We start from the raw sequence: 14,277 nt of genomic DNA, 5'->3' as shown, positions 1-14,277 counted from the left end.
ATGATTTGGTTCCCCCCCTAGTCAATACCTCGCTCTTTACGCTAAAGTTTTTTTTAGTACTTTCATAAGAACTATTTATTCTAATTAGAGGCCTTTGTGATTAAGGGGTCATTCTTAAAGAATTGGGACAAAATTTGAACTTTAGCATAAAGATCGAGGTATTGACTAGGGCGCGAACCCCGTAACATGTGTATCAAAAATATATGAATATAGAAGTTCGTCAGGGAAGTCATATCGTAAGTTACATATATTTATTACTAATAAAAACGTTCATAAATAAAATTAAAGAACTTTTAAGAAAGCCATTTAACCAAAAAAAAAAAAAAATTGAAATGCAGATTTCGTTTTGATTATTCGTGTACGGTGAGCCAAAATCAAAACTTGTATTAATTCAAAAACGTTCAGAAATTAAATAAAAAAACAAGTTTTTTTTTAAATGAAAGTAAGGAGCGACATTAAAACTTAAAATGAACAGAAATTATTATGTATATGACAGGGGCTGCCCCCTCCTCAACGCCTCGCTCTTTACGCTAAAGTTTGACTCTTTCTCAAAACTATTTTCAAAACAATAAAAAACTTTAGCCTAAAGAGCGAGGCGTTGAGGAGGGGACAGCTCCTTTCATATACGGAATAATTTCTGTTCGTTTTAAGTTTTAATGCTGCTCCTTACTTTCAGTTAAAAAAACTTGTTTTTTTTTATTTAATCTCAGAACAGCATGTATGTTTTTAAAGCTTAGTAAGCGTTAAATAGCGATTCCTTGTCACAGAAATTATCATTAAGCCATAAAAATAATAAGCCATCAGCCATCAACTACGGTTTAAGCCATAAACTCAAAAAGCATTGAAAACAGCGATTCGTTGTCACAAAAATCATCATTAAGCCATAAGCTTTGGTTTAAGCCATAAACTCAAAAAGCATTGAAAACAGCGATTCGTTGTCACAAAAATCATCATTAAGCCATAAACCATAAACTAAAATGCTGTTGTTATAGCACAAACTATATTCACAGCACGTAAACGTGTGACACGGCATAAATACAAAGGGCGCGTTCTTAATTCTAAAGAGCAGTTGGTAAGTCAGCTTCCAGCTAGTTAATTCAGGTTATTCTTTTGTACAAGTTCTAGGAGGGGTACTAAAGGGGATAAGTACCATAGAAGCCAGAGAAATGGGGTGCCGAGGATAGCTTTTTTTTAATCATTATAAAACTTAATTCTCCTCTGAAAAATATTGATCCTAATAAAGTGAAATTTTATTCAAAACTAAACGTTGCATGGTAAGAATAGATAGTCTTATTACCATTAACAGTAAGTGGCAAATTAGACGGCAAAATACACGAAATAAGAGCCTAGGGTGTAGGTTCGACGAATCAGCTAATTGAAATGTTTTGAAGATGAGGAATAAATGAGGAGTAAATGAAGAGATGGTTTAAGAGGTAATGATGGAATGTGAAGAGGTAACGAAATATTGAATGAGAGGTGAAGAGGTAACGAGGTACCGAATGAGAGGTGAAGAGGTAACGAGGTACCGAATGAGAGGTAAAGAGGTAACGAGGTACCGAATGAGAGGTGAAGAGGGACCGAGGTACCGAATGAGAGGTGACGAGGTACCGAGGTACCGAATGAGAGGTGAAGAGGTAACGAGGTACCGAATGAAAGGGGAAGAGGTAACGAGGTACCGAATGAGAGGTAAAGAGGTAACGAGGTACCGAATGAGAGATGAAGAGGTAACGAGGTAGCGAATGAGAGGTGAGGAGGTAACGAGGTACAGAATGAGAGGTGAAGAGGTATCGAGGTACCGAATGAGAGGGGAAGAGGTAACGAATTGCTGAATGAGAGGTGAAGAGGTAACGTGGTACCGAATGAGAGGTGAAGAGGTAACGAGGTACCGAATGAGAGGTGAAGAGGTAACGAGGTACCGAATGAAAGGGGAAGAGGTAACGAGGTACCGAATGAGAGGTAAAGAGGTAACGAGGTACCAAATGAGAGATGAAGAGGTAACGAGGTATGGAATGAGAGGTGAGGAGGTAACGAGGTACAGAATGAGAGGTGAAGAGGTAACGAGGTACCGAATGAGAGGGGAAGAGGTAACAAATGACCGAATGAGAGGTGAAGAGGTAACGAGGTGCTGAATGAGAGGTGAAGAGGTAACGTGGTACAGAAGGAGAGGTGAAGAGGTAACGAGGTACCGAATGAGAGGTGAAGAGGTAACGAGGTACCGAATGAGAGGGGAAGAGGTAACGAGGAAATGGATCAAGTGGATAGCTTCACTCATCTGGGTTGTATTTTCAGTAATCATGGTGGATGCGACGATACTATAAAAAGAGGAATAGCCCAATGACAAGTTTTTATTTCTTTTTTTTCTTTTGTAGCTGAAAATGTTTTGAAAAATTAGAGGATATGTCTACAAACTAATTTAGAATATTGAAGACCACGATCTGTTATGGCTGAAATAAAGTTCTAAAACATGAGCACTTCTATAGGTTAAGCAGAGGTGGCTTTAGGGGGGACAGGCGCTCGCCCCGAGCACAGCGATTTTAGGGGCGAAAAATTTCGAATAAACAATCTAACAGTTACAATCTTTTTGTAATTTTTGAAATTTCATTTTTATTAAAATGAAATAGAAGGCGCAGTTGGCAGTAAATATAAGCATTGAATCCAATTTTAAGCAAATTTAAGCAAATTCATCACCAATCCTAACGATATAATTAATAATAAGCAAGAAAAGATAATTTGGGAATTTTTTCTCAATAAATGAAAATTTTGTTGAAATTTTGGCTGAAAATTTTTGGGAGGAAAATTTCTCCGAGAAAAGGCGCTAATCAAGATTTCTCCCCGGGTGCAAGAGTGTCCAAAACCGCCACTGAGGCTGAGAAAGATTTGTTGGATATTTTCCAAGGGAAATGTCTAAGAATAGGTTTGGCTCCTCGTTTTACTGATCGTGTATCAAACAGTAAGCTGTACAAAAAGAGGTTTGGTCCCACTTTCTTGGGCTATTAAGATGAAGGGCTATTTATTGAGGCGTTCAGATGACTGGGCCATGTTCTACGGATGAAGTAGGACTGAGTGCTCAAGATAATGCTTTTTGTCTATCCATCTGGGGACAAATGAAAAGCAGGTCGTTCCTGAATGGGTGAAAAGAGGTCATAAGAAAGGATTTAGACAAAAATTAGAACTGCGTGGGAAGGGGTAAAAGATGAAGCTTTAAATAGAGTGACGAGGTGTAGGAGTGTCCGCAGCTGTGTTGACCTCATATGGTTTTGTTCTGCAGTGAGTTATTGATAATTGTATCTGTAGTGTTAGTAGTAGTAGAAAATGATTAAAATCCGTCCTTAGCCCTAACTGAATAATAACATAAACGCAAACAAGATTTAACTAATTAATTAAAATAAGGTTTTTGTTCGAAGTTTGGTTTATCTTTACCGTGTTTGAAAACATAAATTTGTATTTTGAAAACTATTTAAAAGTGGAAAGAGTGAAATTTCTCTCCCTCCCTCCCTCCCTCTCTCTCTCTCTCTCTCTCTTTCTCTCTCTCTCTCTCTATCCCTTTCTCCTTCTCTCTCTCTTTCTCTTTCTCTATTTCCTATTGACTAATATTTAATTTTCACTTCTATTTTAAGACGATCTTTGAAACTCGAACCAAATGAATCTCGGACATCTCAATCCAAACCCAATACACCTGATGAATCTCCAAGTAAATCTAGTCTGAACAGTGCCCGGTTTATACGTGGTCATAAAAAGTCATCCAGTGTTGGATCAAAGTAAGTTTTTTTTCTTTTTCTGCAGAGGGCCATGCGCTGACAACGGTACTCCCACCATCAACTGATCTTAGAAAATTTTTAAAATCTGATTGCCTTAAAATTCTCGGAAGAAAAACTTCTGAATTCCCAAAGAAAAATTAATCTCCCCGAAAACCAAAGCTCTAAAACTCAAAGGTTTTCTTAAAATTCCTCGATTGATCCGTGAAAATTGAGGCTGTTGGTAAGGTTATGACATCAAAGAAACTTCTCTGTTTTCCTCGAGGTTCTCCGAGGAAAAATTTCCGAAGGAAAATTGATCTCCCCAATACCCAAAGCTCCAAAATCCAAAAGTTTTCTTGAAATTTCATCAGAAACTTCTGGATTGGTCATAAGATTTAGGCTGATGGTGCCGTTTCGACAAATTCCTGAGTAAATTCTTACAAGATTGGCCTTAACCATGTTCTTCTGGTGTTTCTTTCTCATTTTTGGGATTGATATAAAATACCAATCATAAACCAATTTTTGGCAAAGTCATAGCATGAAGAGGCTCTAAAGGGTTAGTTGATCCCGTGAACTAAAATTCAGAACGAGATGAGAACACTTGGCCCGTTCTTTAACTCCTCAAATTGCTAAGATTCTACATCTTCCGACCAAAAATGTTTTTAAGGAAAATCTGAGGACTCTGATCTTACTTCTTAGGCCGTTCTTACTTCTTAGGTTCTGTATTCAATATTCTCTTCAAACATCAACAACTGATCATCAACTGGGTGGTAGTCTGCGTGGTAGTCATCAGCTGATATCGATGGGTGGTAGTATTAACATACAGGTCTCCATTCATCTTTGTATCACTTTTTTGTACAAGCTGTCAAAGTCGGACTTCTGCTTCTGCCAATTCTGCTTCTTTGAAGTTTCCTTTTGATTTTTTTAGTCTCTTATTTAGTTATTTTAGTTATTATATAAAATATATAAAATATATTTTAGTTATATTTTAGTTATTATATAACTATTTATTTCACTCTCTTAACTCATGGTTATGAAGGCTGAAATGTGTGTGCTATACTTATTTGAAGTTTTTTATTCATTGTTTTTCACTCTCTCAACTCTGTATTTGACTCTCTTTGTCACTTCTATCAAAGCTGAGCAAGACTTGATTAATACCTTGCTAGAAGAGGGGTATATATTTATTAAAGAATGACTTTTTTATATTTTCTTTGAAAAATAAAAAAAAAACTCAAATTTTGCCCCTCCCCCTACGTTTGAAAAGTACATTTGACCCCCTCCACCAAAACTATCTAAACTGACGCTATTGATAATTCATTGTCTGACATACCTGGCTACCTGGCTAAGCTTAACCTCCCCGGATGTAAAATATTAAAAAGAAAACTAAAGCATTGATCCTCATAAAAAAAAAATCAAATTAAACAAACATAGCCACTACTAGAAGGTCAAATAACCTATGTGTAGTGGCTCAACTAATTAATTAATTCACATAATCAATAGCATATAGATAAATACACTAAAAAAGAAAATAATTGAAGAAAAAAGCATCCGACTTATTTGGTTCGGTTTAACTTCCCCGGATGTAATATGTAAAGGACGATCAGAAATACTTATCTGGTCACGTGTTAGCGTGACCATATTATCTAGTCACGTTATCTGGTCACGTGTAAAACTGTTATCTGGTCACGTGTAAAACTGTTAGCTGAACATAGAATTACGCTTATTTGAAGTCACTTTATTTATGGAATAAAGTAAGAACCTTTCTGTCTTTTATGAATGTTCCGAAATACGTTTTTTAGTTTCGAAAATTTAAATTTAAATACGTTTTTTAGTTTCGAAAATTTAAATTTAAATACGTTTTTTGGTTTCGAAAATTTAAATTTAAATACGTTTTTTAGTTTCGAAAATTTAAATTTAAATAAGTTTTTTAGTTTCGAAAATTTAAATTTAAATACGTTTTTTAGTTTCGAAAATTTAAATTTAAATACGTTTTTTAGTTTCGAAAATTTAAATTTAAATACGTTTTTTAGTTTCAAGAATTTAAATTTAAATACGTTTTTTAGTTTCGAAAATTTAAACTGATGTCAAAACCGGGGAAACCGACATATTTTGTTTCAATTTTGAGGCTCAAAATGTTAAAAATGAGCACGGAACATTATTCTTTTGAATTTTGCTTGAGACCTACCTTTTATTATGCTTGACTAAATCTTATAAATCAGCAGTGTTTGATAATTAGTTTAGAAATCACTATGAAATCTTTAGCGATCACATGTTCAATTATAAGAGTATTTCTCAAAATCAGTTTCTACATTTGAGCAACAAAATTTATGTCCAACTACCATTTTTATAAAAATTACAAATAGGTTATTCCATCAAAATATGAGTAACTAAATTATTATAACGAAAAACAATTTTGTAATTTTCTCTCCATTATATGATGTCTTACTCATGGTCCCTTTCCCTCTTATTATTATTTCTCTTCTTATTCTTTTAATTTTCTCTCCATTATATGATGTCTTACTCATGGTCCCTTTCCCTCTTATTATTATTTCCCTTCTTATTCTTATCTTGTCTCTATTTCCGTCTTTGATTCTAGTCAAACCTTAATGGGTATTTATTTTTTTACCTTATTTTTCTACCTAAGTGAAATTCTATAGTTAATTTTATCCTTACTTTATTTCTCCTTCCTTCATTTCTCTTATGTGTTTAGATTGTCTTAGTTGTAGCGTAGTTTCTTGTCTTATTTCATCTTTCCCCCTATTCTTTTAAATTTAGTACCACAAGCTACATTATTTGAATGAAATAGTGCATGAAGTTTGGTTTGAAGTGGACTGAAGTCTTTGTAGTAAGTGAATGAAGTTTCGCAACCGTAGCTTCTGTTGATAAAACCGGGGTAAAATTAGGTTTGGCAACATAAGCATAGCTTTTAGGGTTCTTTGGGTTTGGGGGAAGGGAGGGGGGGGATTACTATCGTCCTTCAGAACTTAGTTTTAAGCTCCATTTAAAAGTTAGTCCGAATGAAACATCTGAAGTCGAAAATCTTAGTTGCTTTGGTGTTCTCATCGAAGTAACTAATATTTCCTTTTCCCTACGTGGATCAGTTGCGAAAATTGTTTTTTTATTGGTGGTGGTTTTGTTTGTTTTTAGTTTAGTTTGGGTTTTTTTTTTTAATTTACGCCTAGTTTACATACAGGCGAAATATCCGCGTTGTTTTAGTTTTTCATCTTTTCTCTCTACTGGCCGCAGTCTCGTTTGTCGTTCTTTTTTTCTATTGAGTTTTTTTCTCTCTTTGTTGGTTTTTTTTTTTGGTCTCTTTTGTTGGTTGGTCTTTTGTCGTTCTTTTTTTTATTGAGTTTTTTTCTCTCTTTGTTGGTTTTTTTTTTGTCTCTTTTGTCTCTTTGTTGGTTGGTCTCTTTTGTTGGTTTTTTGAAGATAGTCCGAGCTGGGTACTTACTCTCCCCTTAGCCACACCTTGCTACGCATAAATTTTTGTATCCGAGCGTTTAATAGCAATCCTGATTCATTTATAAGCTGATTCATATCATTTCAACTAAACTGATTTTATAATCAAAATTTCTCCGTTAACTCCTGAGTTTGAAATTCTTAATTTAAGACTTTGCAGTCGTTTCCGTGATAAACAACTGAAATTTATCTGTGATTCTGATGTAATTTTGAATTATAAGATTTAATATACAGTTAAAAGTTATCCAGTGGTTGCACTTTTCAATAAATATTTTTTTTTTTATTCATTTGTCCGCTTCCTTTTTTTTTTTACTCTTAAATCAAGGGACTTTATCTGGACTGTCAAATTTTGTTTTTGTATCCTAATAGTAATTTATAATAAGCTTTGTTTTGTCTTAGGTATAGGAGTATCAGCTTACCCCGTAATTCATCTTGCCAGCAACGGTTTCTGGGCCGGAGATCTTAGTGAGTCTTGTGCCATTTTAGCTTAAAATTCAATAGCATGTTTGGACATAAAAGGTCAATGCAGCTGAATTTGAGGCGCTTTTTAACGTTATGGCTCTTTCACTCTTCATGTTTTATTTCATCTTCCTTATTTTGAATTCTATTCAGCGTCTTGTTTATATGTTACTTTTTTTATGCTTTTTAACTGAATAATCTGTTTCGTTTACGGGTTTTTACGAATGAATAAAAGGGTAATAAGTAGGGAAATGCAGAAAAAAAATGAAAACTGAAAAGGAGGTAATTCGGTTTCGTGCTACCGAACTTATTTTTAACATTAAAAATATATTTTAAATATTATTAATTGAATTGTATGGTTATATTAACTATATGACTATAAAGTTATAAACTGTATTATTATAATAGAAGCTTAATTTTTAATTTTAAAAATTTATTGCCAAAAAAATAAAGAAAAAGTGAGATCACTGCTACCTCATGTCTCTTCAAGTGAGGTAGCTACCTCACTTGGTGTTATGTCACAATCGTAGCGGTCATATTTTGTATGTCTAAACAACAGTATGTCAAAACAACAAAATGACAACATTTGTCATTGTGTATGTCAAAACAACAAGACTACTTTTATGACAACGGGATCCCCCCCTCCCTCACCCCAAAAAACTTAAAACCTTTTTTTCAGTTTTATGTAAGTACAGTTGCTATAGAACCATTTTTCTTAATTTTTTATTCATGAATTTTGAACATTTTAGGAAATTTTTGTGTTTTGTTTTCAATATTCAGCTTTGAGTCAGTAAAATTCTGTAATAAAATGGCCTTCAATATGTAAAAATGACAAGGAACAAAGAAGCAAATGACTTTAAACTTTTTTTTTCTTTTGGTCAATATATTCTATTTTATATTTATATATAACACCATCATTTTATAATGCATTTTAGAATTCCAGGGAACGTTCATAAATACGTTAGTTAGGGAACGTTCGCAAATACGTTGGTTCAGATGTTTAAATGAACCAATGATCGATGCGTGCTAAATATGGAAGGGAATGATGGGCTAAAGCCTTTAGTATTCTATGAAAAAATCTTTATTTCTGCTTATTTCAATTTTTTATTTATTTATTTCTGATGAGAAAAAAAATGTACGCTTCATTAAATTTTGAATTTATATCATGTTTCTTTATTTGTCTAAGTTATGCAGCCTGGCTAAACAAAAACTAAATTTTCAAAATTTATCTGCCTAAGCAAAGATATTAAACTAAAGATGAAGTTGGATGATGGCTTTACGTTTTTTTTGGGAATCTTTTTTGTTATATTCTCTCTTTTCTCTCTCTCTCTCTCTTTCTCATTCTCTCTCTCTCTCTTTTTCTTTTTCTCTCTCTCTGAATAAAGAAAAAATATAACATGTGTATAGTTCTACGTAGCTTCCTGTAAATACGCTGGCTTATAAGCTTCTGCTTTGAAGCAGAAGCTGAGGGGTCTGACCCGAAAGCCTCCGCACTACTTACCCACCTGGGGCGTTGTAGAAAAGTTATTCATTAACCCTGTTTAGCCTTTGGGCGCTCCAGTCAAACAGCTGTTAACCACTACCACCCGCATATAGTATTGGTGGCACTTTGGCACTATTTAAGTGATCATGGTAATGTGTGATGATGCGTGGGGCCATTCTTTGGTTTCCCAACGCAATTAAGGTCTCTGTAACATACCAAAATCATCTGTCACAGCAACAGCCAATTTTTATTATCTTGACGTTATTTAGTAGGAAAATTGATCTACTAAATTCCGATCGAGAAAATAAAGACAATTTTAGAAATATGGTGCCAAATTCATAATGTGATAGACCATTCCGATTATTTTCGTTCAGTCTGTTCCGGTTGTTTTTTTGTAGAAAAAAAAACAATCTTCTTTTACTGCTAGGGATTTGAGAAATTTCAAAACTCGAAACCCACTCCTTTTTAGATTTCACTTTTTCATGTAGCTGTGCATAATCTTGTACATATTGTGTTGATGGTACTAATGCTGGTGGTGATTTGAATTTGAAATCTTCTATTTTCCATGGCACTCATTTTCATTTACCTGTATTTACCTGTATATACTGTGTATATATACTGTATATAACTGTATATACTGTATATACTGTTCATTTACCTGTATATACTGTGTTGGTGGCAGCATTCTTCTTGTGAAAGTTTTTTTAAGCTAGTTTTTTAACGTCTCTTTTCTTTAACCTATTTTTTTCTTTTAAAGCTTCTTTTCTTTCTAACAATAGTGAAATTGTTCAGAATATTATAACATTTGGAATTTTTATGGGTTTTTTTTGTTGTAGAAGCATACAGTACAGTAGTCCACCCTTGTGGACTACTGTGCAGTAGTCCACCCATGTGCTGTAGAAGCGTACAGTAGTCCACCTCCCTTCCATGTGAGTACCCTTTCTCAAAGCTAAGAAAAACTGAACTGTGGGTGTGGGCTTGGTATAACTTTAAAAACCTCTTAACTTTTAAAAATCCTCTACATGCGCACGGGGAAAGGGTCATTCAAGACCTCAACAGAAAATCACCCTGCCTTGTTTATTATAAATGTATAAGAAATATGTATATTATATTAGAAATGTTATATATTAATGAAACAGTATATGCTATTATTTTAATATATATTAGAAATATGTATTCAATCGAAGTACCAAGGACATCAAAAGAAAAACATTTTTTGCCTTCTGAACCCATTTTAGATCCGTTCATAACTGAAAACTGCGGTTTTTTCAGATTGTTCTTTAAATTATTTTGGAATTATGAAGTTATTTAGGTAGTGCCACATTTTCGTCGGCGTTGCCTCCGTGAACAATTAAAATAAATAATCAAAACTAATCAGTTAAATTTGACAATGCTTTTCTTGCTTAAAAATTCAAACATTCACAATATTTTCATTCTGGAAGATAACTACACCATCAAAGGAAATCGCCTGTTTGATGCCATATATTTTTCGCTTATTCTTTCTCTGATTTTTGACCCGCGTTCTGCTTTTTAACTTTGACATCTGCCTAAACTTATTTCTGCATAAGTTTCTGCCACCAATTTATGCTGATTACTTTCAGTTGAAAAAAACTACATTTTTATCTTTTCCTAACAAATTATAAAAGAAGAGTATATGAATATAGAATAGAATATAGTATAGAAAGAGTATAGAATATAAATTAAAATAAAAATACAATACAGTATAAAAAGAATATATATTATAAAAGAAGAGTATATGTCTGTAAAAGAGATAAAAGGAAGACTAGTGGAAGAAATTTTTATTTATACCCAAGAGCCTTTAGTTGGAGGAGCGCGGTCGACGAGTTAAAATAAGAGAAGAGGAAATTTAGAGAAAGATAAAAAGAATATAGATTATAAAAGAAGAGTATATGTCTGTAAAAGAGATAAAAGGAAGACTAGTGGAAGAAATTTTTATTTATACCCAAGAGCCTTTAGTTGGAGGAGCGCAGTCGACGAGTTAAAATAAGAGAAGAGGAAATTTGTCAGAAAACCGAATTACTAATATAACACAATGAAAAGGTATTGTTATGCTGCAGTTTGCATTTCAGGGGGGATCCTTAGGTGTAATCATAGGCAGGAAATCCTCCCTCCCTTTCTTCCTCTATACTTCACTATATTATCCGCATAAAGACTTAATATATTTTTTTTTCTACTCTATTTTTATGGCTATTTCTAATTAAGGAACTCTGTTCGTTTTAAAGTAACATGGACATAAAAAAAGACATATATATAAAAATTTGCGCATTGGATCAATCTAAGGTTTATTCATAACTGAAAATATATTTTTTTTAGAAAAAAAATTTCTAAGATTAATCATTTGGTGGTTTCATGATTATGTTTTTAAGGCCGTACTACATTTTCGTCAGTATTGCCACGTTGAACCGATAAAAAAAAAAAAATCAAAACTAGTTCATTAAATGTTTCCGATTTGGTTATTCCCAAAGACAACTACAACTTCAAAGGAAAGGTACATCTTCTTAAGCTATTTGATGCCATCTGTTTTGTTTGATGCCATCTATTTTTTACTTATTTTTTCTGATTTTTTACCCACATTCTAAATGATTATAACCATTAGATAATTTATTTGAAATTTTACGCCCATAAAATTTCTGCACCCTGGGCAAGCTTGAAATTTTCCCCATTTTTTCCCCCTGTAAGCTTTTCCAGTTGGTTCCATTCGGATTGATGTTCTTCAATCTAGACTGAAAATTTTTCGTTTGCGGTGATGATCGTAGATCGTAGATAGTCACGGGGAAACACCTTTAAGCTTACTAAAACATGGATCATAGGCAGCGCGCTAGCGCTGCCTAAGTAAAGAACGATGTGGGCACAATGTGTTGTTTTTTTTTGTTTTATTTTTTTTTTGGTTTTTTCTCCATACCCGGGAACTTTGTATCGAAGGAGTTGTCCTAGAAACTTTGAAAAGGGTTCATTCAATTGGAAATGGGAGTGGGTAGTGAACTTTTTAATAGTCGAAAGTGATTTTAGGGCAACTAGCCACTCCCCCCACGCCCATGATTCCCCCGAACACATCCAATCAAAATTTTGAGATAGCGATTTTGTTAAGCGTAGTTGATTTTCTGATAGAAAATATGTTTTTGAGGAGTAAACTCCCCCACAACCCTCAGGGCAAGAGTTTTAAGTTATGCCCTGGGGGCATATAAGGTTTTTATAGAAGGTGTTTTCGTAGAAACTTCAAAACGGGCACATTCAATTTGAAATTCAAAGGGCTAGTACCCTTTTTAATAGTTCAAAGTTATTGGAGGTCAACTAGCCCCTCGCATGCCCATCATTTAATCCAGCTCATCCAATCAAAATTCCGAGATGATCATTTCGCTCAGCGTGGTTGATTTCTAGATTAAAACTATGAATTTGAAGGGGACTGTTTTATACAGCTCCCCAGGCAAGGGTAGGTACTTATGCCCTGCCCTGGAGGCATATAAGGTTTTTACAGGCGTTGTCGTAAAAACTTTCAAACAGGCTCATTCGATTGCAAATTCAAGGTGCTAGTGCCCTTTTTAATAGTCGAAAGTGATTGGAGGCAACAAGCCCCCCCACGCCCTTCATTCCCCCAAACACATTCAATCAAAATTTTGAGATAGCCATTTTTTTTCAGCGTAGTTGATTTCCAGATAGAAGATATGTTTTTGAGGAGGACAGTCCCCCACATCCCTCAGGGCAAGGGTTTTAAGTTATGCCATGGGAGTGTATAAGGTTTTTAAAGAAGGTGTTGTCGTAGAAACTTCAATAAAAGCTCATTCGACTGGAAATTCAAAGGGCTAGTGCCCTTTTTAATAATCAAAATTGATTGAAGGGCAACTAGCCCCCCCCCCCCCCTACATCCATCATTCCCCCAAACACATCCAATAAAAATTTTGAGATGCCATTTTGTTCAGGGTAGTTGATTTCCAGATAGAATGGGAATAATGGGATAAAAATGAGAATACATGTCGGTTTTATTACTCCTTTGTTCGTTGTCTTTATATGCACCTTCCCGGCCTGATTTTTATTACGATATCCCTTATTTATTGTATTGATCTTTTTAGCACTGTTAAACCTTTAACGAATCAACTTCGGTTTGGTAAGCTCTCCTTAGAGGAGGAGCTACGACCAAGTTTAGAGGATTCATTGAATAGTCGACATCTCATTGACGATAGTCTCATTGGAGAGTAAGTTTTTTTTTTATAACCCGCTTCACTTTTGTTAATTTTCGACCGCTCAAGAAAAGAAAAGAAAAATCTAATAGTTTTGCCCTTTAAATCTCATTAACGATGTAGGAGAGTATTAATTTTTTTTTTTTTTAAGTATTTTAAACCAAATTCCAAATCTGAACATTTCACATCAGCTTTATTGGAACACATTTTTAATTTTCCGCACCATTTTATTATGCTCGAGAATGTCACACTTTGATTTCTAGGGTTTAAAGCAAATTTTCAGGGAAACAATTGTAATTAAGAAAATGATTATTCAAAAGCATAGCTTTGAATAGAGATACAGGTGAATTTGGCTTAAATTCAATTTATGTGAATTTACTACGGTCAGATTAAGTAAAGTTTATTTCTCCCAATATTTTTGACCTCAGTCTACCCGATAATTCAAATCAAGCTAATGAACCGGAAACTGAGAAGTCAAAGAGAGTTGCTTCCGTTATTGTGTTGAAAAAAATAAGAGCACTAAATAAGATTTAATTATTTGTTCTGTATAAGTATCGTTTTTTTTTAGCCAGCTCACTCTTTAATTTTTTGCCGTTCAAGAAAAAAATTGAAAAATCTAATAATTTTGCCCTTTAAATTATAATTTCAATGTTTTTCAAATCAATGAAATGTTCCTTTAAGTTTTTTTTTTTAAGAGTAGCTGTCAAAAATTACTGGTTTTTCTAATTAGGTAATCAGGTAATTTTCTAAAATCTTAATTCTGGTTGTCAGACTGCTAAAAATAAAATTTTCCAGATAATGCCATTTTTTTCCGCTTTTATTTCTTACATTTGTTTTATTTTTTTGCTTGAACTTGAAAATATTTTATTTATTAATTTATGACTAAATTTGTATAGTGCAGTGTTGGGATTACTACTAGCATATGTCAATGGGCCATAGT

At 33.7% G+C, this 14,277-nt stretch overlaps 1 protein-coding gene across 4 annotated transcripts in view; it reads left to right on the top strand.

Annotated features, from left to right (window-relative positions):
* The window catches only part of RalGPS (Ral GEF with PH domain and SH3 binding motif), a 180,902-nt gene that overhangs the window by 146,079 nt on the left and 20,546 nt on the right, over nucleotides 1–14,277 (top strand). For 2 of the 4 annotated variants that reach the window (XM_089103888.1, XM_089103891.1), the window contains 3 exons: nucleotides 3,618–3,758; nucleotides 7,599–7,664; nucleotides 13,230–13,352. In XM_089103888.1, the coding sequence (XP_088960014.1) occupies nucleotides 3,618–3,758; nucleotides 7,599–7,664; nucleotides 13,230–13,352 (330 nt within the window). The remainder of the gene's footprint in view (nucleotides 1–3,617; nucleotides 3,759–7,598; nucleotides 7,665–13,229; nucleotides 13,353–14,277) is intronic. The other 2 variants (XM_089103889.1, XM_089103890.1) reach the window with 2 other exon arrangements.

This window comes from Artemia sp. Qi Xiang Cuo, chromosome 18 (genome assembly GCF_049724085.1).
Source record: "Artemia sp. Qi Xiang Cuo chromosome 18, ASM4972408v1, whole genome shotgun sequence".
Classification (NCBI taxonomy): domain Eukaryota; kingdom Metazoa; phylum Arthropoda; class Branchiopoda; order Anostraca; family Artemiidae; genus Artemia; species Artemia sp. Qi Xiang Cuo.
This window is presented reverse-complemented; position numbering and strand designations above follow the sequence as displayed.